The sequence below is a fragment of the Chiloscyllium plagiosum genome, chromosome 23 (assembly GCF_004010195.1).
Source record: "Chiloscyllium plagiosum isolate BGI_BamShark_2017 chromosome 23, ASM401019v2, whole genome shotgun sequence".
In the NCBI taxonomy this organism is placed as follows: Eukaryota; Metazoa; Chordata; class Chondrichthyes; order Orectolobiformes; family Hemiscylliidae; genus Chiloscyllium; species Chiloscyllium plagiosum.
In genome coordinates, this window is record NC_057732.1 from 50,848,514 (window position 1) to 50,872,501 (window position 23,988).

The following is a 23,988-nucleotide window of genomic DNA, read 5'->3' on the forward strand; positions in this document are numbered from 1 at the left end:
CTGTGCTGTGGGGTGTAAGGGGGGTGAGGGTGGACACTGTGCTGTGGGGTTCTAGGGGGGTGAGAGTGGACACTGTGCTGTGGGGTTTTAGGGGGGTGGGAGTGGACACTGTGCTGTGGGGTGTAAGGGGGCTGAGAGTGGACAGAGCCAGGGTGCAGCACAGCTGTCCCTGTCCGATTTTTCGCTCCGTTGGGTTTGATGTAGAACTGAGAAGTAAACAAACACTAGTTTACTCACTGTGCTGTGGGGTGTAAGGGGGCTGAGAGTGGACAGAGCCAGGGTGCAGCACAGCTGTCCCTGTCCGATTTTTCGCTCCGTTGGGTTTGATGTAGAACTGAGAAGTAAACAAACACTAGTTTACTTCCCCATTCCTGTCCATTGTCAATGTTGTGAGTAAGGAAGACTTGTTGAGAGGCTGTTTACTGTTGGAAACAGAGGCAACGAGTAAAGACCGGCTCCCTTTCTGCTTTTGGAGAATTCATGAGGAAAGGCAAAGAGCCACAATTTGAATGTAGAACCTGGGTGAGTGTTGGACACTGATCATTAGACTGTCTTAGGACACATCCGGTGTCTGTCTGGTTTGAAACAGCAGCTGATCAGGGAAATACATAGTTACAATGCAGCTATTTTAAAATAGCTTCCAGGCAAGGGATAGGGGGGGGAAGCAGGAGACTGACGCTGGGTAACCATGAAGAGCCAGTCCAGGCAGGATGGACCGAATGGCCTCCTTCTGTACCGTGGCAATGTGAAAATTCAATGGCCTCTCATCCTTGTCCACCTCTGGGTGGATCCAGTACCCAGAATCAACAGCACACTCATTGTCTGATTTGGAAATACACATCCCAACTCCTTGGGATGAATTTCTCGTAACTTTTATAACTGCAAGTTTACAAATCTTCATGCTGGTACAAGGATCCGTTCCCTGACCTATCTTGGACAGACTAATAAAGTACTGGTTCTTGATAAATATTCCAACACCAACAGTGATTTCCATGAAGGACTCTCCTTCTCAACCTCTCCCCTCACCTGAGGGGTGGTGACCCTTGGGTTAAACCACCACCAGTCAACTCTCCCTAATAAGCCCTTTGGTCTGTTTGGACTATGGCAACTTTATATAGGTTTTTAACCAAATATATATATTATATATATTATATGTATCTGTCCATAGATCACCTGAACCAGCAAACAGTTTGCTGTGTTTCTTTAAAAATGCTGATTTTTCCTCCTGTTTGGAGATGATACACTTTGATTTCTGTGTTATAGTTTCCCACATTGGCGTCTTCTGTCTCAATATCGACAGGCAATGGAAGTGGTTGGGAGGTAATGCTCAAAGAGGGGGAAATCACCTCCCTGTTTTCACCCCAGATTTTTGTAGCAAAGTGTCAAGATAGGCTGCGATATTCTGGGGGCGAGAGAGGAGAAATGGATAAAGGCAGATGCTGGAAATCTGAAACAAACACCGAAAAGTACTAGAGAAACTCAGCAGGTCTGGCAGTATCTGTGGAGAGAAGAATAGAGTGAACATGGAGTCCCAAACAATTCTTCATCAGAACTGAAAAGTTTCGGAAAATAGATTATTTTCTATACTGGGGCACAAAGGTGTAGATGGTGTAGAGACACAGTGTAAAGGACAAAGGGGTTGTTAATAGTGGCGAAAGAGAAAAACCCATCTGGGTCACTAATGTCCTTTAGGGAAGGAAATCTACCATCTTTACCTGGTCTTTGTGGGCAGCGCAGTGGCTCAGTGGTTAGCACTGCTGCCTCACAGCGCCAGGGACCCGGGTCCAATTCCCACCTCGGACAACTGTCTGTGTGGAGTTTGCACGTTCTCCCCGTGTCTGCATGGGTTTCCTCCGGGTGCTCCAGTTTCCTCCCACAGTCCAAAGATGTGCAGGTTAGGTGGATTGGCCATGCTGAATTGCCCGTAATGTTAGGTGCATTAATCAGGGATGAATGTAGGGGAATGGGTCTGGCTGGGTTGCTCTTCGGAAGGTCGGTGTGGACTTGTTGGGCCGAAGGGCCTGTTTCACACTGTAGGGAATATATATAATAAAAATTATCTACTTGTGATTGCAGACCCACAGCAATGTGTTTGACTCTTAACTGCCCTCTGGGATGGGCAATAAATACTGGCCTGGACAATCAACTTAAGGTAGAAAATTATTCACAAACAAACAATGCAAACTTGGCAATAGCAAATGGTCTCTGGTTTTCTGTGTTCAACTTATCGGAGCTGAACTGAGTCACGGTTTTCCATCCCCTAGTGGATTTGCAATGGCCGATTCGCACACGTTATCTTTACCTCCTCATTTTTAATTATGTCTTGGACCAGTCTCCATGGAAACTGAAGCTTTGTGATGGTGTCGAAAATGGAAGTGGGCCTTCTCCACCCAGCCTGTGGCATCTTTTCCTGAAAGATCAGGTCTTTTTTGTAAAATTCATTCACGGGATATGGGCATTGCTGGGTGGGCCAGCATTTATTACCCATCCCTAAATGCCCGAGGGCAGTTAAGAGTTAACCACATTGCTGTGGGTCTGGAGTCAAATGTAGGCCAGACCAGGTAAGGATGGCAGTTTCCTTCCCTAAAGGACATTAATGAACCAGGTGGGCTTTTCCTTACAACAGTTTCATTCCCATCATTTGACTCTTAATTCCAGATTTTTATTGAATTCCAATTTCACCAGCTGCTGTGGTAGGATTTGATCCCAAGTCCCCAGAACATTACTCAGGTGTCTGGATCAATAGAGTCTAAAAGGGTGGCACTGCAAAAGCACAGCAGGTCAGGTAGAAGCAGGAGAGTCGATGTTTCGGGCGTAAGCCCTTCATCAGGAATGTCCGAAACGTAGATTTTCCCGTTCCTCGGATGCTGCCTGACCTGCTGTGATTTTCCAGCACCAAATTTTCGCCTCTGACTCTTCAGCATCTGCAGTCCTCACTTTCTCCAAGTCTCCAGATTAATGGTCTGGCAATAACACCACTAGGCCATCACCTCCCCACCTGCAAATGGTGGGAAGCCTGTCAGGGACTGGAACCTTCCATTCGGCCTGTTGGATCCAATGGCATTGGTAATATGTTATTGCTGTTGGCACTTAGCCCCTTGGTGATGGCGCATGGGGTTCCACTCTTGGGTGGGCTGCTAGGGAACTGCCCTGCTTTCCTGACTCCTTTCAGACCCCAGGAGAAAGTGAGGACTGCAGATGCTGGACAGCAGAGTCGGTGAGGCAGCATTCAAGGAGTAGGAGAGTCAACGTCTTGAGCATGAGCCCTTCATCAGGAATCAAACCCTGGGGTATACCCACCTGGGGGGTCTGACATCTCTGGTCATTATCTTTAAAATTTCTACTTCTTAGTAAAGTCACCGTGTCTCCTTCTGTGCCCTCCCAGAAGCTGCTGTATATTCTGTTGGCCCCAGGCACCACAGAAATTGCTGGAAAACATTCCTTGATTTCTCCTGGGGCTTTGGGACTTTAATCCCTAAACAGGTTCAACTGGAAAAATAACACAGGATTGGATGTGAAATTGGTTGGAAATCCAATGCATCTAAGATTAAATTCACTCCCAGTGGATCTGTTAAACAGATCCAATGAACCCTGTGGAATACTGTGTACAGTTTTGGTCCTTGTATTTAATAAAATTATATACTGGCAGTGGAGACTGTTCAAAAAGAGATTCACTCGATTGGGATAAAAGGGTTTACTTAAGGGTTCAGAAAGGATTTACAAGAATGTTGCCAGGATTGGAAGATTAGAGCTATAAGGGCAGGCTGAATAGGCTGGGGCTGTTTTCCCTGGAGTGTCGGAGGCTGAGGGGTGACCATATCGATGTTTATAAAATCATGTGGGGCATGGATAGGGTAAATAGACAAAATCTTTTCCCTGGGGTGGAGGAGTCCAGAACAATAGGGCATAGGTTTAGGGTCAGAGGGGAAAGATATAAAAGGGACCTAAGGGGCAATCTTTTCATGCAGAGGGTGGTACGTGTATGGAATGAGCTGCCAGAGGAAGTGGTGGAGGCTGGTACAATTACAACATTTAAAATGCATCTGGATGGGTATATGAATTGGAAGCGTTTGGAGGGATATGGGGCGGGTGCTGGCAGGTGAGACTAGATTGGGTTGGGATATCTGGTCAGCATGGACGAGTTGGACCAAAGGGTATGTTTCCGTAATGTACATCTCTATGACTCTATTAAGAATGGCTAAATAGATCAGGCCTTTGTTCATAAGAGCTGAAAATGTGTTGCTGGAAAAGCGCAGCAGGTCAGGCAGCATCCAAGGAGCAGGAGAATCGACGTTTTGGGCATGAGCCCTTCTTCAGGAATACTCCAGCATCTGCAGTCCTCACTTTCTCCTTTGTTTATAAGAGTTTAGATTATGTGGGGTGATCTTATTGAAACAGCTAAGATTTTGATGGGGTAAAGACAAAAGACTCAGTATTTGGGAAATCTGAAGTAAACACAGATGGAGGAACTCAGCAGGAACTCTGAATACTGAATGGCCTGGACAGAGTGGTTGTTAGGAGGATGTTTCTATTGGTTGGAGAGACTAGGACCTGAAGGCACAGCCTTAGAGTAAAGGGAAGACCCTTTAGAATGGAGATAAGGAGAAACGTCTTCAGACATGGAGTGGGGAATCTATGGAATTCTTGCCACAGGAGGCCAGGTCATTGAGTATATTTAAGACCGAGATAGATAGGTTCTTGATTGTCAAGGGTTACGGGAAGAAAGCAGGAGAATGCAGGAGAAGCTTATCAGCCATGATTGAATGGTGGAGCAGATTTTTTTAGATTAGATTAGATTTGATGGGCTGAATGGTCTAATTTCTGCACCAATGTTGTATTGTCTTATTTACTGGTCTTCCTGAAGAAGACTTATACCGGACTCAAAATGCATCACCTGTCTCTGCAGTTTCTAAGTTTCTGAGGGAGTAGATGTTTCCACTAGTGAGGGACTCTCAAACTGGACACTTAGTTACAGGAGAAGGGGAGACTCATTTAAAACTGAGAAGCAAAGGAATGATTCCTCCCAGGGGGTAGCGAATGTCTAGAATTGTCTACCCCCAAGAGTTGTTCGATCACTTCAGTGATTGAGTTGGAGGCTCGATCACTAAAGTATTTAAAGAGAAGGTGGATAGATTTGTGAAATCTTGGGGAGGTAAGGGCTAAGAGGAGCTGACATGAGAGAGGAGTTGAGATGTGGAGATGATCAGCCATGACCTTTAAAGAATGGGGTAGGCTTTAGGGTCTGAATAGCCTACTCCTTCTCTCATCTCTTCTGAACTCTCTTGAGTAAACGTTCTTTAATCTACTCATTACATTCCATTAATTCAAAACAAGAAACAGCATTATGTGGAATCACATTTCAGGTGCTTTTCACCAGCAGCTCTCTGCTTATCCAGTGTTTTTCAGATGTTTTGTTGAATTAATCTCACTCCGGAGTTGCAAACCAAACATTGTAGCAGATGTTCAAGCTTTCAAAGGGTTGGCTCTAGCTTTGAAGAAGTCCAAAGTGATTATAGAGGGAGAAAACAAACAGCCATTTTCAACTGAATGGGAAAGATGTGGCTGCTTTAGGTACACAGTGCTACTGTGAGTAACTGATGGGTTCTTCACCCGGAGGGTTGTGAATCTGTGGAATTTCCTGCCCAGTGAACAGCTGAAGCTACCTCGTTGAATGTTTTTAAGGCAAAGATAGATTTTTAAACAGTAAAAGAATTAAGGGTTACAGTGAGTGGGCTGGTAAGTGGACCAGAGTCCATGAAAAGATCAGCCATGATCTTATTGACTGGTGGAGCAGCATCGAGGGGGCAGATGGCCGACTCCTGCTCCTAGTTCTTATGTTGTTATATACAGTTGTATAAATCTTACAGAATATGTGGAAATCCCAGTTTGGGTTGGGATTGCTGATTTCAGTCTGCAAGGATGTTGTGATGAATAATCAGCGCGGTCTTCCAGTGTAATATAACTTGTTGTTCTCTTCTGGCATTCTTGCAGTTCTTCCTGATGAGGTCAAAATGAAAATCTTTGGTGTTATTGTTTTCCTGAGCAATGCTCAGGCTCTGTATCATCCAAGTCTCTGTTGATGATGAATCTTTTACAAAGCACAGGCTTGGCCACAAGCAGGAGGGTTGTGTCTGATTTTGAGCATCACTCTGTAGGAGGGATGTGTATGTTTTGGAGAGGGTGCAGAGCAGGGTCTGAGGCTTAGGAAGATCTGTCATTGCAAGGGTTGGTGACTGAAAGGTTGTTCACGTTGGAAAAGCGAGGATATACTCACGCTGGTCAATACCATGAGGGATCAGGACCAAACATCTACTGAGAGAAACTGTTCCCATTGGTGGAAGGATCTAGGACCAGGGGACATCATGTGGCAAAAGCATCAAAGATGACATGAGGAAAGTCTTCTTGATGCAGTGATTGGTTAGCATCTGGAGTTCACCATCTGAAACTATGGCAAAGGCAGATTCAATTGTGAATTGGATGCTGGGTACTAGATAAGGATTGATGTTGTATAACAGTCTGAAGAAGAAAAAATTGCAGGTTTGCATGGAAGAGGTAGTGAGTGTCTTTCATCGAGCTAGTCCAGACATGATAGGCTGAATGGCCTCCATTTGACCAACACAATGATGTTGACGGGAGCAATACAATCGTCGTCAGTACCCTCACGTTCAGTAAAGGAAAGATAAAATTGATTTCTTGCTTCAGGTTGTTATTCAATGAGTATCCAGCCAACTCCAACTATCCTGCAGGTGACAACTGCAGTACGGGCAGAGGAAAGGAAAGCCGATGTATTTCCAAGTCAGGATGGTGAGTGGCTTGGAGGGGAACTTGTCGGGGTGGTGTTCCCATGTATCTGCTGCCCTTGTTGTGAGTACGAAAGGTGCTGTCTGGGGATCTTTAGCAGTGCACGAACGAAAAAATAGTTCTGCTCTTCCCAATAATGTGTGATTCAGAATTATGACATCGTTTCGCATTGCATCAAGACATGAGTGACAGTAAAGGTTCTTTTTTGGCCCTGACACCCAGCTACATAAACAGTGCTCAGCTAACTCATAGGTGTGTATTGTCACAACGTGAGATGCATTACGAATGAATAATGCAGAACTATTATGGATTGAACACATGGTGTTATGGGTTGTGTTTATTTTCACTCCTTAGCAACCTCAGTGCATCACCTGGAATTCAAGTACATTATCAGCCTTCCATTGTCTCTGCAAGACATGACAGAGAAAGATTATGTCAACAGTGAATGAGCTTCATTTATTTTTTTAAGAGTGCACCTCAACCCTTGTTTTTTACACAAGGTCAGAAGCCACATGACATCAGGTTACAGTCCAGCAGGTTTATTTGAAATCACAAGCTTTCGGAGCGCTGCCCCCTCTCAGTCTGATTGCTTGTGATTTTGAATAAACCTGTTGGACTTGAACCTGGTGTCGCGTGTGACTTCTGACCTTGTCCGCCACCAGCACCTCCACGTCTTGCTTTTACAACCCAGCGACTTGGCCATTCTGGGCAGCGGGAATAGGTAGCTAAGCACCTGACACAATGCATTCCATAATTGATCATCACTGGTGACGGTTCAGCTACCTTTGTGGACAGGGACATCACCTCAACACAATCAACAGGATTTGTACAGCAATACTGCAGTGCTTCTGAATTAATGCCCAGTGCTATAGAAGGGCCATGCGCAATACCACCTGTATATCTCGACAGTCTCCGTGCTCGTGGAGAGTAAACAAAACACAGCACTTGCTGCGTAAGTCAACCAAATAATTAAATTCTGAAGAAGGGTCACTGGACCCGAAACATGATCTCTGCTTTCTCACTCCCACAGATGCTGCAAGACCTACTGTTCTCCTGCAATTTCTGCTTTTGTTTTAAATAATTAAGTAGCTGCTTTTAAATGTTTGTTGTTCTTTTAAACAGGCAGCTATGTTTGTAGTGGAGGGATATGTTAGACTGAAAACGTTGTAGTCCAGGCACGAGGGCTAATGTTCTGGGGTCATAGGTTCATGAGCAGCTGGTGGGAGTTAAATGTGGTTAATAAATCAAGAACACAAAGCTAGACTCAGTGATGTGACCAGGAAACTAGCATCTGAAACAAAAACAGAAATTGCTGGAAAAGCTCAGCAGTTTCGGCAGCATCTCTGAAGAGAAATCAGAGTTAACATTTCAGGTCCAGTTCAAGTAACCATGAAACTATTATTGATTGTTACAAAGATTCACCTGGTTCACTAATATTCTTTAGGGAAGGAAATCTGCCATCCTTACCCGGTCTGACCTACATGTGACTCCAGACCCACAGCAATATGGCTGACTCTGAACTTCCCTGTGAATTGGACGAGCGAGCCATTCATTTCAAGGGCGATTCGGAATGGTCAACAAATTCTGATCTTGTCTCTGTCAGCCACATCCTGTGAAAGAGTACGTTATTAAACACACACATATACAGTTGTACAATTGAGAGTTCTTGGAGTTTCAAAATAATTTTGACATTCTGTCTTTATTTACTGAAACAATTTTGTGACATTGTTTTGCTGGATAGTCAGATGTGCTGTTTGCTTAAAATCCTGGACAAACCTCCACAACCTGCTGATGAACTTATGACTCATGTGTAAAAATTGTTCAGTTTCCTATAATTTTCTGACAATAACTATGTTTGGACCTCTGAGGAGAGAGAGAGAGAGACACACACACATACTCTCTCTCTCTCTCATATATACACACACACACACACACACTCTCTCTCTCACTCTCACTCTCTCTCAATCTCACTCTCACTCACACTCACTCTCACTCACTCACTCTCACTCTCAAACATGCACTTACTGGTATCAATATTCTTAAATCCTACAGGGTCCCCTTCCCCAGTTTGTTGTGTGGACTACAGAATTGTTACTGTACAGGAGGAGGCCATTCAGCCCATCATACCTGCACTGATTCTATTCCCTAGTGCTAACCTCCTGCCTTTTCCCCACTTCCCTGCACACCAGTAACGCTGTACCCCTAATGAATCTGCTTCTCCTACATTTCCAGGCAGCGCATTCCACACCCTAATTACTTGCTGGGTGAAAAGGATTATCCTCACATTAACCTCGCTTTGTTTATTTTAAATTATTGCCCTCTCCTCCTTATTCATTTTACATGTGGGAACAACCTCTTCCCATCTACTCGATTCAGCCCGCTCATGGTTTTGAAACCTCAATCAAGTCTTCTCTCAACCACCTTCTCTCAGAGGAGAACAGTCCCAGTTTAATCAGTCTGTACTCATCACTGAAGTTTCTCATTTCTCTTGTAAATTTCTCCTGCACATTCTCCAATGTGTTCACATCTTTCCTATAATATGGTGACCACATAAAACTCCAACTGAACTGTGCCACCTTGACAGTTTAGTGTTGACATGTAAGAATCATTGAAGCATCATAGCCCAGTGTCCAGATTGATGGTGATAAGTATTAAACTCAGTAACGTTGCGATACCAGCTCCCACTGATGTTAACATCCCCAGTGAGGGTTGGTTAGTTCAGGTGGCTGGATGCAGGTTTGCAATGCAAAGTGACACCAACAGCACACTACTACTCACTGACCCACAGCAAGAACTGCACCTTCTGTGGCTTTGCCCTTGGAATTTCACTTGCCATGAGAAGTGCTCCATTGATCAACATCTAGATCAGAGTGATGCTGGAAAAGCACAGCATCCAAGGAGCAGGAAAATCGACATTTCGGGCAAAAGCCCTTAATTGGGAAACACACATCATACAGTCCTCACTTTTGCCATTGATCAACTGCAGAGTCATGGAGTCTGACATCACAGGTTCTAAAAAGAGACAGTGCAAGACAGCAGTTGATGACATTTCCCTCCCGGATCATCTCAACACCTTCTATGCGCACTTTGAGCAGAATTTCGGCAGAGTGGTAACACCTATTCTGACAAGTCCTGACGAACCTATCCCAACAGTCACTGCATCAGAGGACAGATCAGTTTTCCTTCATGTGAATCCAAGGAAAGCAATGGGACCAGACGGAGTACCAGGCCGTGCACTCGGAGCATGTGCAGATCAACTGGCAGAGGTCTTCTCAGACATCTTCAACCTCTCCCTGCAGCAGGCCACTGTCCCTGTCTGTTTCGAGCAGGCCAACATCATCCCAGTGCCTAAAAAGGCTCATGCAGCATGTCTCAATCACTACCGCCCCAGTGACCCTAACTTGGGTGGTCATGAAATGCTTTGAAAGGCTGGTCATGGCATTAATCAACTCCAGCCTCCCCACTACTCTTCACCCACTCCAATTTGCCTATCGGACCAACAGATCCACATCAGATGCCATATCATGTGCCCTTCACTCCTCCCTCGAACACCTTGACAGCAAGAACAGCTATGTAAGAATCCTGCTCATTGACTACAGTTCAGCCTTCAACATTATTATCCCTTCGAGACTGATTATTAAACCTAGTGTTCTCGGACCAAACCCCACTCTCTGCAACTGGATCCTCAGTTTCCTGACCCACAGGCCACAATCAGTGAAGACTGGGGACAATATTTCACCCTTACTAACACTCAACACTAGAGCCCCCCCAGGGATACGTACTCAGACCCTACTGTACTCACTGTATACATATGACTATGTCGCCAAATACCAGACTAATGCCATTTACAAGTTCGCTGATGATGCCACCATAGTCTGTTAAATCTCAGATGGCGACGAAACAGACTACAGATGGGAGGTGGAAGACCTGAAAAAATGGTGCACTGAGAACAACCTAGCTCTCACTGCTGGCAAAACCAAGGAACTCATTATTGACTTTCAGTGGGCTGTTATTCATGCCCCCTACACATTAACAGCACAGAGATGGAATGAGTGGAGAGTGTCAAGCTCTTAGGAGTGGACATCCACAACAAGTTTTCTTGGACTCTTCATGTGGACGCACTGGTTACAAAGGCCCAACAGTGTCTCTTCTTCCTCAGGCAGCTGATGAAATTTGACATGATGGCGAATACCCTTGCCAACTTTTATAGGTGCGACTTTGAGAGCATTCTGTCTGGATGTATCACTACCTGGGTAGCAACTGTACTATTCAAGATAGAAGACGGTTACAGAGAGTGGTGAACTCGGCCCAGGCAATCACAAAGACCAACCTCCCATCTACAGGATCCATCTACCAGGCCCCGCTGTCAAGGAAAGACCACCAGCATTCTCAAAGATCCATCCCACCCTGGCAATGTTTTTCTACAACCTCTACCATTGGGGAGAAGGTACAGAAGCCTGAACACACGCACCAGCCGGTTTTGAAACAGTTTCTATCCTACTGTTGTTAGAATACTGAATGGACTCTCAAACTCTTAACATTCATCTGTACCTGTGTTTTTGGTTTTACTGCTGTTTACCTATTACTTACTATCTGTACTACTTAACTGTCTGATCTGTATTGCTCACAAGACAAAGCTTTTCACTATGCCTTGGAACATGTGACAATAAGTACAATTCAATTCAATACAGCGTGGAGACAGGCCCTTCAGCCCAAACTGGTCCATGCCGACCAAAATGTCCATCCACACTAACCCCATTTCCCTGCATTTGGCCCATATCCTTCCTATCCATGTATTTGGATGAGAGAGGAGCTGGATTCATCAAAGACTGAACAATACTGAAGAATAACAAGTCAAACAAGGCTAAATCTACCAACAGCTATGAAGAGCTTGTGATATGAGGAGCGATTGAGGACTCTGGGTTTGTACTCGATGGAGTTTGGAAGGATGATGGGGGGGGATCTGATTGAAACCTACAGAATACTGAGAGGTCTGAATACAGTAGACAAGGAGAAGATGTTTCCACTAGTAGGAAAGACTAGGACCCGAGGGCACAGCCTCAGAGTGAAGGGATGACCCTTTCGAATTGAGATGAGGAGGAATTTCATCAACCAGAGGGTGGTGAATCTGTGGAACTCATTGCTGTAGAGGGTAAATTCTTGAATGTATTTAAGATAGAGATAGATAGGTTCACAATTAGTAAGGAGATCAGAGATTTTGGGGAGAAGGCATGAGAATGGGGTTGAGGAACACATCAGCCATGACTGAATGACAGTGTAGACTCGATGGACCAAATGGCCCAATTCTGCTCCTATGTTAAATGTTATGCTGTTACAGTGGCACTGATGTCCTTTCCTCTAATTGTGTAAATGGTGCTTTCTGTCCCTCTGCAACAGTGAACGGAAGGGATTAGAACCAAGCTATAGCAGATCGGGAACTGGGCAGCTGGTTGAGACAAAACATTGCGCTGTCAAACCAATACGAAATAACTCCAGATGTTTGTGGTCACCTCAGTTTGTCTTGGCATGTTATAAATATATCTTGTTCCTCAACGCTGAAAGTAGGAAGCAATGTTTGGGATCTGACCTTGTCATTTTCTTGCCTGGCCTTGACTGGAAATGATGTCATTGGTTTAACAAGTAATCACTGTAAAGTTGTTGAGATTTGCAGGCTTGGTGAAGCTTTCAATTGAAAATGCAAAAAACCCAGATCACATTTTAAAAAAAAACACTTGGCTATCCAGATGAATTGACAGAAGTACTATGAGCTGGGAAGTGGCAAAGCAAAATAAAGCAGCAGAGCTCTTTCTTGGTTAGCATGGACATAATGGGCTGAATGGTCTCTTTTAATAAAGAGACTAAAGGACAATTCCAACTGTTTTTTAGGAATGTGGGTGTGTCTGGCTGGGCCCAGCATTTATTGCTCGTCCTTAGTTGCCCCTTGAGAAGGTGGGGGTGAGCTGCCTTCTTGAACCACTGCAGTCCATGTGCTGTAGGTAGACCCTTAGGGAGGGAATTCCAGGATTTTGACCCAGTGACAGGAACAGCGATATATTTCCAAGTCAGGAAGTAGGTGGCTTGGAGGGGAATTGCAGGTGGTGATGTTCCCATCTACCTGCTGCTCTAGATGGAAGTGGTCATGGGTTTGGAAGATGCTGTCTGAGGATCTTTGGTGAATTACTGCAGTGCATCTTGTAGATAGTACACACTGCTGCTACTGAGTGTCGGTGGTGGAGGGAATGGGTGTTTGTGGATGTGGTGCCAATCAAGTGGGCTGCTATGCCCTGGATGGTGCTAAGCTTCTTGAGTGTTGTTGGAGCTGCCCCCATCCAGGCATGTGGGGGGTATTCCATCACACTCCTGACTAGTGCCTTGTAGATGGTTGGAGATAGTGGGGACTGCAGATGCTGGAGGAGTCCGAGTCAGTAAAGTGTGGTGCTGGAAAAGCACAGCAGGTCAGGCAGCATCAGGGGAGCAAGAGAGTCAACATTTCAGGCTGGACCCTTCATCAGGTCTTGCCCAAAACGTCGACTTTCTTGCTCCTCAACTGCTGCCTGACCTACTGTACCTTTTCCAGTACCACACCTTGTAGACGGTGGACAGGCTTTGGGGAGTCATGAAGTGTAATACTCGCTGCTGTATTCCTAGCCTTGGAGATACAAAGATGGTGGAGATCCATCATTGCAGCAAAAATCTGACCAGGTGCTAAACATCCTTACAGACCTGATACAACCATCCTGTTCCCGTCAAACTCAAAACAAACTGCCAACCGTTAGAGGAGTTTCTACAGTCGGGCAGCACACGGTCAATAATCCTGACTGTCACAATAGCTACAATAACAACCAAGGAGAAAGTGAGGACTGCAGATGCTGGAGATCAGAGTCAAAATGTGTGGCACTGGAAAGGCACAGCAGGTCAGGCAGCATCCGAGGAGCAGGAGAATCGACGTTTCGGGCAGGTCTTGATGAAGGGCTTATGCCCGAAATGTCGACTCTCCTGCTCCTCGGATGCTGCCTGACCTGCTGTGCTTTTCCAGCACCACTCTCTTCAACTCATAATAACAACCAAGTAAGTCAAACTCAGAAACTGGATCATTTACACTTGCTAGAAGCCATATGTATTTTTACAGAGTGACCAGGTCTCTGCAAACAAAAGCAATCTGCTCAAGCTTTTCACCTGTTTATGAATTACCTGAGGAACCTATTAGTTCCTGTTTGGATTCCATGTGGCAATTTCTTAACCCATCAGAGTCAGCTTGCCAAGCAATTGGCACTTTTTTCTCCTGTCATCTAAATTGATGTGACCATTTGAAATTTGACATTCTTGCATTTATCCTGACGAGGGTGGGATTAAAGGGATTGACTCCAGTATATGGCTCAATTTTCCAATCAGCAGTATTCAAGCTTGATGACAGTGTCTTCTCCCTCACCCAATCCACCATCAATTTCCAATTGCTGACTCAGCTTTAAAACAACTAATGCTGCCCAAACCAGGAAGTTAACCTTGGGATAGAAGCACAGTCAGTCACAGTGCAGACAGAGGCTGTTCAGCCCACCATGTCTGTGCTAGCCACAAAAGAACTGTCCAGCTTCAATTTGCTTTGCTCCTGTCTAACTCTTGGTCTGTAGTGTTGTGAGTTAGATGGGTTCATCTGCATATCCAAGTGTTTTTTTTTCGAATGTGATTAGAGTTTGTGCCCTGACCACCCTTTCAGACAGTGGGTTCCAGACTTCCATTGCCCTATGCATTCCTCCTCTCTCATTCTTCCACCAATTACTTAAAATGTGTGTCTCCTAGTTATTGGCCTCTCTGTTAGGAGAAATAGTTCCTTTACTATATGTGCCCCTAATCATAGAATCCCTACAGTGTGGAAGAAAGCCATTCAGCCCATTGAAACCACACTGACCGTCCAAAGAGCATCCAACCCAGACTAACCCCCTCCCCCCCTCCCCCCCTCCATAGTCTAGCTGTGTAATGCTGCATTTCCCATCGCTCATTCACCTAGCATGCACATTCCTGGATACTATGGGCAATTTAGCATGGCCAATCCATCCTAACCTGCACATTTTGGAAACCCACGCAGGCACGGGGAGAATGTGCAAACTCCACACAGACAGTCGCCCGAGGGTGGAATTGAACCCAGGTCCCCAGCGTTGTGAGGCAGCAGTGCTAACCACTGAGCCACCGAACTCCCTGTATTAATTGTCTCGATACACTTCAATTAACTCTAGGTTGACCACCTCTGTTTTAGAGTATCTTCTGATCTATCTGGCATTAGGGAGTGCCGTGTTACAGCAGGCGAAGGCAGCGATGGGTATGGACAGACAAGTGGAGTTAAGGCCATGATCTTATTGAATGGCAGAGTGGGCTTGTAGGACCAAATAGCCTATTCCTGCTCCTATGTCTTACGTGCCAATAATATTGTGTCAAAGAGTGAGGGAAGCTTATAACGAAATCTTTTCTGACGTATCACCTCCTGATATTGTGAGCTGAGAGTTTTTACTTCAGAACTCTTGTTTCACTCCCTGCAGGAAACATCGATTCCTTTGGAAGGAAAAGCAGGGATACACATTGATACTAACATTCAACATAAAATTCCTTCTGTTGCTGGAGTAGACCAGAAATGCCAGTAGAGTCGAGGTATTCTGAGATGGACTTTGACGTTACGCCTAGGAACAAGCTTCAGAGTGTGGGAAGAATGGGAAGTGGTGACAGTGGCTTTGGTTCCAGGTCCAGAAACTCCAATCTGGTAAGTGCCACAGTCTGACCAGGGAGATGGTGGTGTAGTGGTAAAGCCACTGGGCTAGTAAGAAGTCACCATAGTCCTACCAGACCATGGGCTGCTCTCTCAGAGGGGACTGATGCTGGTTTAACCTTCTCAGGCAATTTGCAGTCAATAAAGTAATCCTGAAATGTAGTCACTGTCGTGTAATGTTACAAAGTGAAAATTATATTCAAGGAGTACGTACAGTTCTCGCTGGTTCTGCCAAAGGGTCACTTTTGAAATATTCAAGGGCCATAAGAGACACATGCAGAAGTAGGCCATTCAGTCCATCAAGTGTGCCCCGCCATTGAATGGGACTGTGCCTGATCTGACCGCCATCAGCTCCATTCTCCTGCATTTTCCCCACAGCTCAATTCCCTTACTGAGTGAAAGTCTATACCTCAGCCTTGAAGACTTTATCTCTCTGCTGTGTACGTTTCTTTTACCATTTGATTTTCCTGCATTTTTTTTTTGACTACCCATTGGACTTTATCTGCAGGATGATGACTTCATGAGCTATATGTCTCACGAGGAAAAGGAATGTATTCTGTTCTTTGAGACAACTCTGGATTCGCTGAACGATGATTTGGAGGAAGGTTACTCTGTGTGCAGTGTAAAAAGTGAAGATCTGGCCACACCAATACAGACCATCCCAGGAACTGAAGAAATCATTGACTTAGTAGCGACCCAATCTCCGACAACAAAATGTATTCCTAAATATGACAATGTCCTTCCAGGTATGTTAAGTGGCCACACTACCTTGCTTTTCCCTCCATCTATTCTGGGTTCAAATCAATGTCTCATTTTGTTACAAAACTATAGAGTTCCCTTCATATAGAAATAAATAAACATAGAAGATAGGAGCCGGAGGAGGCCATTCGGCCCTTTGAGCCTGCTCTACCATTAGATTAGATTAGATTACTTACAGTGTGGAAACAGGCCCTTCGGCCCAACAAGTCCACACCGCCCTGCTGAAGCGCAACCCACCCATACCCCTACATTTACCCCTTACCTAACACTACGGGTAATTTAGCATGGCCAATTCACCTGACCTGCACATCTTTGGACTGTGGGCAGCAGTGCTAACCACTGTGCCACCATGCCGCCCATTACATTACATCACGATCATGGCTGATCATCCAACTCAATAGCCCAATCCTGCTTTCTCACCAGAACCTTTGATCCCATTCACCCCAAATGCTATATTTAGTCATCTCTTGAATACAGTTCATCAAATTAATGCCAGCCAACCAGTCCTTCCTGATTTAACTTGCTTTCTCTTACTCTGTTCAACTGCACTGTTCTTTTGCTGTGAAACTTGCCTCTTCTACCAGGCTGTTAAAGAAAAATAAATGGGAACAATTTTCTTCATTATATTAAGTATGATTATGTATATAATCCAGTGATGCAACACAATGGAGCATTGTTGTACCTTGCAATACACAGTTAATCCTTTATATCACGAGTTCTCAATCCTGATCAGGTCCCTGAGTATAGTCACTGGATGATTACATCACAGCAGGAGGCCATTCAGTCCATCGAGCATGAACTAGCTCTTTCAAAGAGCAATTCAGGTTGCCCCATTTCTGACTCCATCCCTACAATCCAATTATTTATCCAATTCCTATTTTGTAGGCTATTATTAAATTGTATCCACCGTCTTATGAAGCAATGAGTTTCAAATCCTATGCAAAATATTTCCTTAGGTTGTCTCCTGGTTCTTTTTCCATTTACCTTAACGCCGGGTCCTTGGTTATCAACCTCTCCAGCCACTTCAAACAGTGAGAATGTGCAACCATCAGCAAACAATGTTCAGCACCACTCACAACTCCTCAGATACTGGAGTCCACGTCCAAATGCAGCCAGACCTGGACAATATTCAGGCTTGGGCTGAAACGTGGCATGTAATACTCACATTATGTAAATAGCAGACAAAGATCATCTCCAATAAGAGACAGTCTAATCACCGCTGCATGACATTCAATGGCATTATCACTGAATCCACCACTACAAACATCGTAGGGGTTACCATTGATCAGAAACTGAAATAGATTCACCATATAAATGCAGTAACTACAAGAACAGTTCAGAAGCTAGGAACACAGCGAGTAACTCACCTCTTGACTCCTCAAAGCCTGTCCACCATCTACAAGGCACAAGTCAGGAGTGTGATGAAATACTCCCCACTTGCCTGGATGGCCATTTAAATGCTCATTGGATAAACATGTGGATGATAATGGAATAGTGTAGGTGAGATGGGCTTCAGATTGGTTTCACAGGTTAGTGCAACATCAAGGGCCAAAGGGCCTGTACTGTGCTATAATGTTCTATGTTCTAATACTTATGAAGCTTGACACCATCCAGGACAAAGCAGCCCACTTGATTGGCATCACATCCCTCCACCACATACACTCAGTAGCAGCAGTGTGTATTAACTACAAGATGCACTGCAGAAATTCACCAAAGATCCTCAAACAGCACCTTCCAAACTCAGGACCATTTAATCTGGTAGGACAAGGGCAGCAGATACATGAGAACATCACCCCCTGCAAGTTTCCCTCTAGGCCACTCACCATCCTGACTTGGAAATATATCGCCGTTCCTTCACAGTCGCTGGGTCAAAATCCTGGAATTCTCTCCCTAACGATATTCTCTCCTGTGGTCAACCCACACCACATGGACTGCAGAGGTCGAGAAGGCAGCTGATCCCCACCTGCTGAAGGAGCAACTAGGGACAGGCAATAAATGTTGGTTCAGCCAGCATCAGCCATGTCGCACTAATGAAGAAAAAAATTACCAATAACTCCCAGGGTTATAAGTCGAGCAATTACATGGTCAACCCATTCATGTCACTGTTATGGCACAGGGATAGCAAATCAGCCTCACAATCACTGGATTTGATATAGAATAGAATAGAATCCCTACAGTGTGGAAACAGGCCCTTCGGCCCAACAAGTCCACACCAACCCTCCGAAGAGAAACCGGCCCAGACCCATTCCTCTACATTTACCCCAGAATAATAAACCTAACCTACACATCCCTGAACTCTATGGGCAATTTAGCGTGGCCAATTCACCTAACCTGCACATCTTTGGACTGTGGGAGGAAACTGGAGCACCCGGAGGAAACCTGCACATACATGGGGAGAATGTGCAAACTCCACACAGACAGTCGCCTGTGGCGGGAATCGAACCCAGATCCTGGTGCCGTGAGGCAGTAGTGCTAACCACTGAGCCACCATGCACAATTGTCCCTAATCAGAATTTATGAATAACAGTTCTTGGACACAAAGCTTATAACTTAAACAAAAAAAATAGATTTATTAATACTATAGCATTAGTGCAACAAATCTAAATGGCAAGGTCGTCCAGTAAATATACTTTAAACTTAATCTTCTTTGATCATAATCCTCAGTCACACAAACTGACAGACAGAAACAGTTAAGAGATAAATTACAAAGAGAAAAAAAAATTGTAATTTGCTTTTTCAATTCTTGGATAATGAATTGTCCATAGGTACATAACTGTACATCTAATTTTATCATCACTGGTGAATGCAAACTGTTTCAGTAGGTAACAGAAGTATTTACTTATTTCTTACAGACTGGGATTCTTTTCTCAGAACATTCAACAATTGCCTAACTGGATGAGAGAGAGAGACAAGTAACACAGAGCAGCTAGTTGTAAAGCTTTCAAAATCGTTTTCCAGCTGCCGAAGACAGTCAGAACCAACTCTCTCCCTCCTTTTTCTGCGGTTGGCTGGTTAGCGTTGGCCATCCCTTGACTGACCAACTGAACATCCAACCAGACGCCATCCCAGAGCAGAGCAGCACTTGATGCTAAACTACACTTTTCCTTATTGGGAACACTGTTCCTCAGTAATTAAGATGCACTGTCTTCCAGGCCAGTCACCAACAGCAAACATATACACTTACATTTGTTTTCTTTTTTAAAAAACACGGTTTTCAAAGCTCAACTAACTCTAACCTCAATTCACAGTTCCACCTAAAAAAAGGAGAAAAATAAAAGAAAAACAGTGAAGGTCTCTACGTACTTTCATTTATCCAATGATTAAAATGAGAGTGATTTTATTATGGCAATAATTTATTTCCTCCTCCCATTGACAATAATTGGAGTCACCATCAATCCACGTATGGGAATAAAAGTTGTGACAATGTTAACTTGTGAAAAGAAAGGCATTTCCAACAAGTCAAAAACGTGTTTCTTTCTTTCTTTCTAGTGGACAAAGACAGTGGTGTGCTGCGGAAAGAGGAGGTTCTGACAAAGCCAGAGAGTCCACCTGCCGACCCCCCTATGGCACAGGTTAGAAAGCAAAGGAGCTTTGAGAGAACTTTACCAGAATCGGAAATAGAGTCAGCCAGAGTCTCTTGGAGCCAGACAAAGCCGCCCGGATCAGTGCCAACTCCGATGGTCATCGCACAGAAGATTGCAGAGAAAAAGGTCGGGAATGGGGTCACATCGCCTTTGTCGCCAAAAGAGAGGAAGTGGTCCACATCTGAGAGCGATCAGCCAGACTCGATCTCCCCGACCGAGAGTCATGAGTTTCAGTACAAAAATGTGAAGCTGCAAAGGTTCCCGTCCAACATCAGCATTTCTATGGCAAACAAGGAATACAACAACACCATCACCAAAGCAGCTGTCAAAGTTCAAGAGCGCAAAGCCCAAGTGTTGGCCAATCTGGGTGGGGCAAGCCTTCTTGCTGTTGAATCTGATGAAAGGCAGCAGAAAGATAAACTCAACGGCCCAAGGAGGAGCTTGTCATTCAATGAGGTGGTGGCAAACCAAGCGAGGGGTGAGTCCCCGAACAAACTGGGGCTGGTCAAAGAATTGGATGAGTCTGAGTTGGATAATCCCAGTGGCTTCAAGCCAAAGACCAGGAATCCAGCTCTGTCTCAGTCAATGAAGGTCCAGCCTGTGTCCAACGGTGCCCCTGTGACCAATCCCATCACCCCAGCTGTGAAAGCTCCGGTCTCCAAGCCTGAAACAAAAGAGATTCCTCATCTCGGTCCCTTAATATCTACTTCTGAAATCCACAGGTCAAGGTCCATTCAAAGACCAACTGGGTTCAGGTCTCAAGGAATAACAGTCCAGTTCTCAGGCCGCGGAGCAACAAACGATTCCCGCAAAGAAGCTTTACGGAAATTGGGCTTACTGAGGAGCAATGACATTCAATGAAAACTTGATGATCGCTTTTCAGGGACATTTTATGATGCCTTTTGTTCAAGAGCAAGGAAGACGAACCTGCTTCCATGCTGCCTTTAAATATAACCAAAAGGATTTCTTTAAAGTGCTAGCCTTTGACTAATGATGGCTGACTTATTGTTGAGTGATCAGAATGACACGTTGACCAGAGAGCCTGCAAACTGAAGCAGATCTTCACTGATCTCTCTCTTTTTTTTAATTCAGTGGAGATGACATTATTGGCCAGAATGGATCAAATTCGGGTCATTGTATATGTGATTCTCATCTCTTTGAGCTTGTTTCGAGCACTGTGCAATGTTCCAAATGGACCTAAATTGGAAGTATTGGTGAACCTTGGGCTATCTCAGCTGCAGGAAGATGAATCACCTAAGCTTCAGACCATCTTCAATGTCATAAACCTCACCAATAAGATGTAACTCACCAAATCATGAATTATAAGGAGTGGAAGCGACTTGGCTATTTGCCCAATATACTCCTGTCACAGTGCAGCTATAACCCAGTGACAAGTTGCTAAATACTCTGTTTATGTGAAGCAAAGTGAAATACTCTACAAATCACATTTAGAGAATATATTTGTTTATTTGACTCCTGTGCTGTTAAAGCGTGGACCTTATCTACTAGACTGTACTGATCTAAGCTCAAAAATGCCAACAGAGTAATGTCCCTACACCAAACAGCTCCCCCAACTGCCAACTTCCAGGCTATCTACTTGTGAAAAAAAACTGTCAAAGTGACAGCAGCAAACCAGTCTCTCTTGAGTTAAACACTAAAATAAAGAACTCAGGATTCTGAAAAGGGATGCTAAAAAAACTGAGTCAAATCTGGTAGTGTCAGAAGTGGACTAACTGCTTACTAACCCAAAGGAAGGTTCAAAAGTGGAACTTATCTTTAAGGAAAGACAACACCATTTTTATTTGTATTACATATGTCTTAACATCTATGTTATAAAGAGCCACAATCTCATTTTAAGTAATACATTAACCTTTATTATTTGTTGGACGATATGATTCTGTTCATAAAGTTGTTGCAATCGGAAACAGTAGATTTATGAACAAAGTACAATTTTAAATCACATAAAGGGGAAGGAAAGTAAGGGATGTGTTTTTCTTTTGGTCAAAGTGCTTTTCAGCAAATGAAAACACAATGCCCATCAACAATTTCCCCTGTTCCAATAACATCCTTAATGACAGAGAACAGAATCTCTCTCCAAGCTCTGGTAATCTATCAAGCTGTGAGCTCTAGCAAGGCTACACATGCAAATCAAGAAAGTGCAATTTACACAGACTATAAAAGAGTTATTTAAACCTTACTAATGTTGTGAGTGCTTCTCAGAACCTCTGATGTGGAGGTGCTGGTGTTGGACTGGGGTGGACAAAGTCAGAGGTCACATGACACCAGGTTATAGTCCAACAGGCTTATTTTAAGTCACCTGATGAAGGAGCAGCGTTCTGAAAACTTGTGGCTCCACATAAACCTGTCGGATAATAACCTGGTGTCGTGTGACTTCTGACTTCAGAAAACCTCAGGCACTGTGCTCCTCCCTTCCATAATCTTTGTCGCTCTTGCCTCTACCAAACAAATTGCCCTCAAACTCTCTGTCCTGTTATTAACTATTCTTTGCATTTATGGCCCATCCGTAGTTGCCCTTGAGAAGGTGGTAGTGAGCTGCCTTTTTGAACTGCTGCACTCCCTATGCTGGGGAGACACGGCAGTGTTGTTATTGAAGGGAGTTAAAGGATTTTGACCCAGCGACACTGAAGGAATGTTGTTACATTTCCCAGTCATGATGGTGAGTGGCTTGGAGGAGGATTTGCTGGAGGTGGTGTTCCCACTTATCTGCTGCCCTTGTCCTTCTGGATGGTAGAACCCATTTTCTTAATTACTAGTCCCAGAGAAATTGCCACAACGTCACCACCTGCGACGTTGCCCCATTTCCCAACCCAATTTTGTGCTCAAGGTTCTACCTTCCTAGTTGTGCATCTCTTCCAGAATTCAGTTGGAATCTATTCACTCAGGTTTCTGCCCATCTTATAGCTCTGATGTAACGTTAACCATATTTAGACAGGCATCGTGTGTGGCTGCAGTCAGGATTCTTTGGTTTTAGCGATCCATCTCATCCATCCTGCAGCCTTTGATGTGGCTGATCCCTGTGATGACGCTCCACTCACTGCCCAGTCAGCGAGCTGCCTGTTCCTGCTCTTACTCTTTATCATGACTGTGTGAAGTATCTCATTTCTGCCCCTACACTGTGGATGCAGCAGAGAGCCAGGGGTCCATCATTAGCCCCTTGCCCTTTCTCAATTCCATGCCCCATGAAGACATCATTCCCTAAAAGCTAAAAATAGATCTCTGCACTTTTTTGAAATGCTTGTGATGTTTGTCTGGCAAAATATCAACCATTTCCTGAAGAATTCGAGCCTTGACAACTCCACTGGATTTACACACTGTGCCATTAGAATCAGACTAGTTACAGTATGGATAAAGGCCATTCAGCCTGCCCTATCTCTGTTGGCTTCTTACAAGAGTGACTCAGGGGAGTCCATCATCCAATAAAATATTGACACTTAGTTGTTAGTTTGACATTTTCTGGCAAAGATATTCACAGACTATCAAAAAGTGTAGTTACAGAGTAACCAGGATGCAAATAGGTATCTCCTTAGTTTGATAGATGGACATCATTTTTGGAACCCTTTTGTTCTCTGAAAAGGGTATGGAAGGTTGGGATGGGCCAGGATGTGTGAGCTAGCTCTGAGACTGATACACTTTTTATTCCATTCAGGTTAGGTGGATTGGCCATGTTAAATTGCCCATAATGTCCAGGATGTGCAGGCTTGGTAGGATAGGATTACAGGGATAGGTTGGGAGGGGTTGGGTCTGGATAGGATGCTCTTCGGAGAGTCAGTGTGGATGTGATGGGCCAAATGGCCTGTTTCCACACTGCAGAGATTCTATGATTCTGTGATCAAGTGATGTGAACACCACTCAGACAAGAGGAGTTGAAATGACAGACCAGTCCTGGTTCAATGGATATTTTCTAATCGACATGTTCAGAGATGTTATTACACACCTCTGGAGCAGATGGGACTTGAACCCAAATGGAATGGTTCAAGAAGCCAAATGGCCTTCCTCCAGTTCTAAGCTTCTCAGTTTGTGACCAGGTGAGCCCAGAGCAGTTTGGTGCTGTCCTCCTCCCTTCAGTTA

The 23,988-nt window shown here is 44.5% G+C and overlaps 1 protein-coding gene across 1 annotated transcript in view; it reads left to right on the forward strand.

Annotated features, from left to right (window-relative positions):
- Positions 1-23,635, forward strand: part of LOC122561857 (proline and serine-rich protein 2-like) — a 61,150-nt gene extending 37,515 nt beyond the window's left edge. The window contains exons 2-4 of the mRNA XM_043714144.1: positions 15,333-15,550; positions 16,065-16,302; positions 19,805-23,635. Of these exons, the coding sequence (XP_043570079.1) occupies positions 15,425-15,550; positions 16,065-16,302; positions 19,805-20,760 (1,320 nt within the window). The 5' untranslated portion in view covers positions 15,333-15,424 and the 3' untranslated portion in view covers positions 20,761-23,635. The remainder of the gene's footprint in view (positions 1-15,332; positions 15,551-16,064; positions 16,303-19,804) is intronic.
- The last annotated feature ends 353 nt before the right edge of the window (positions 23,636-23,988 follow it).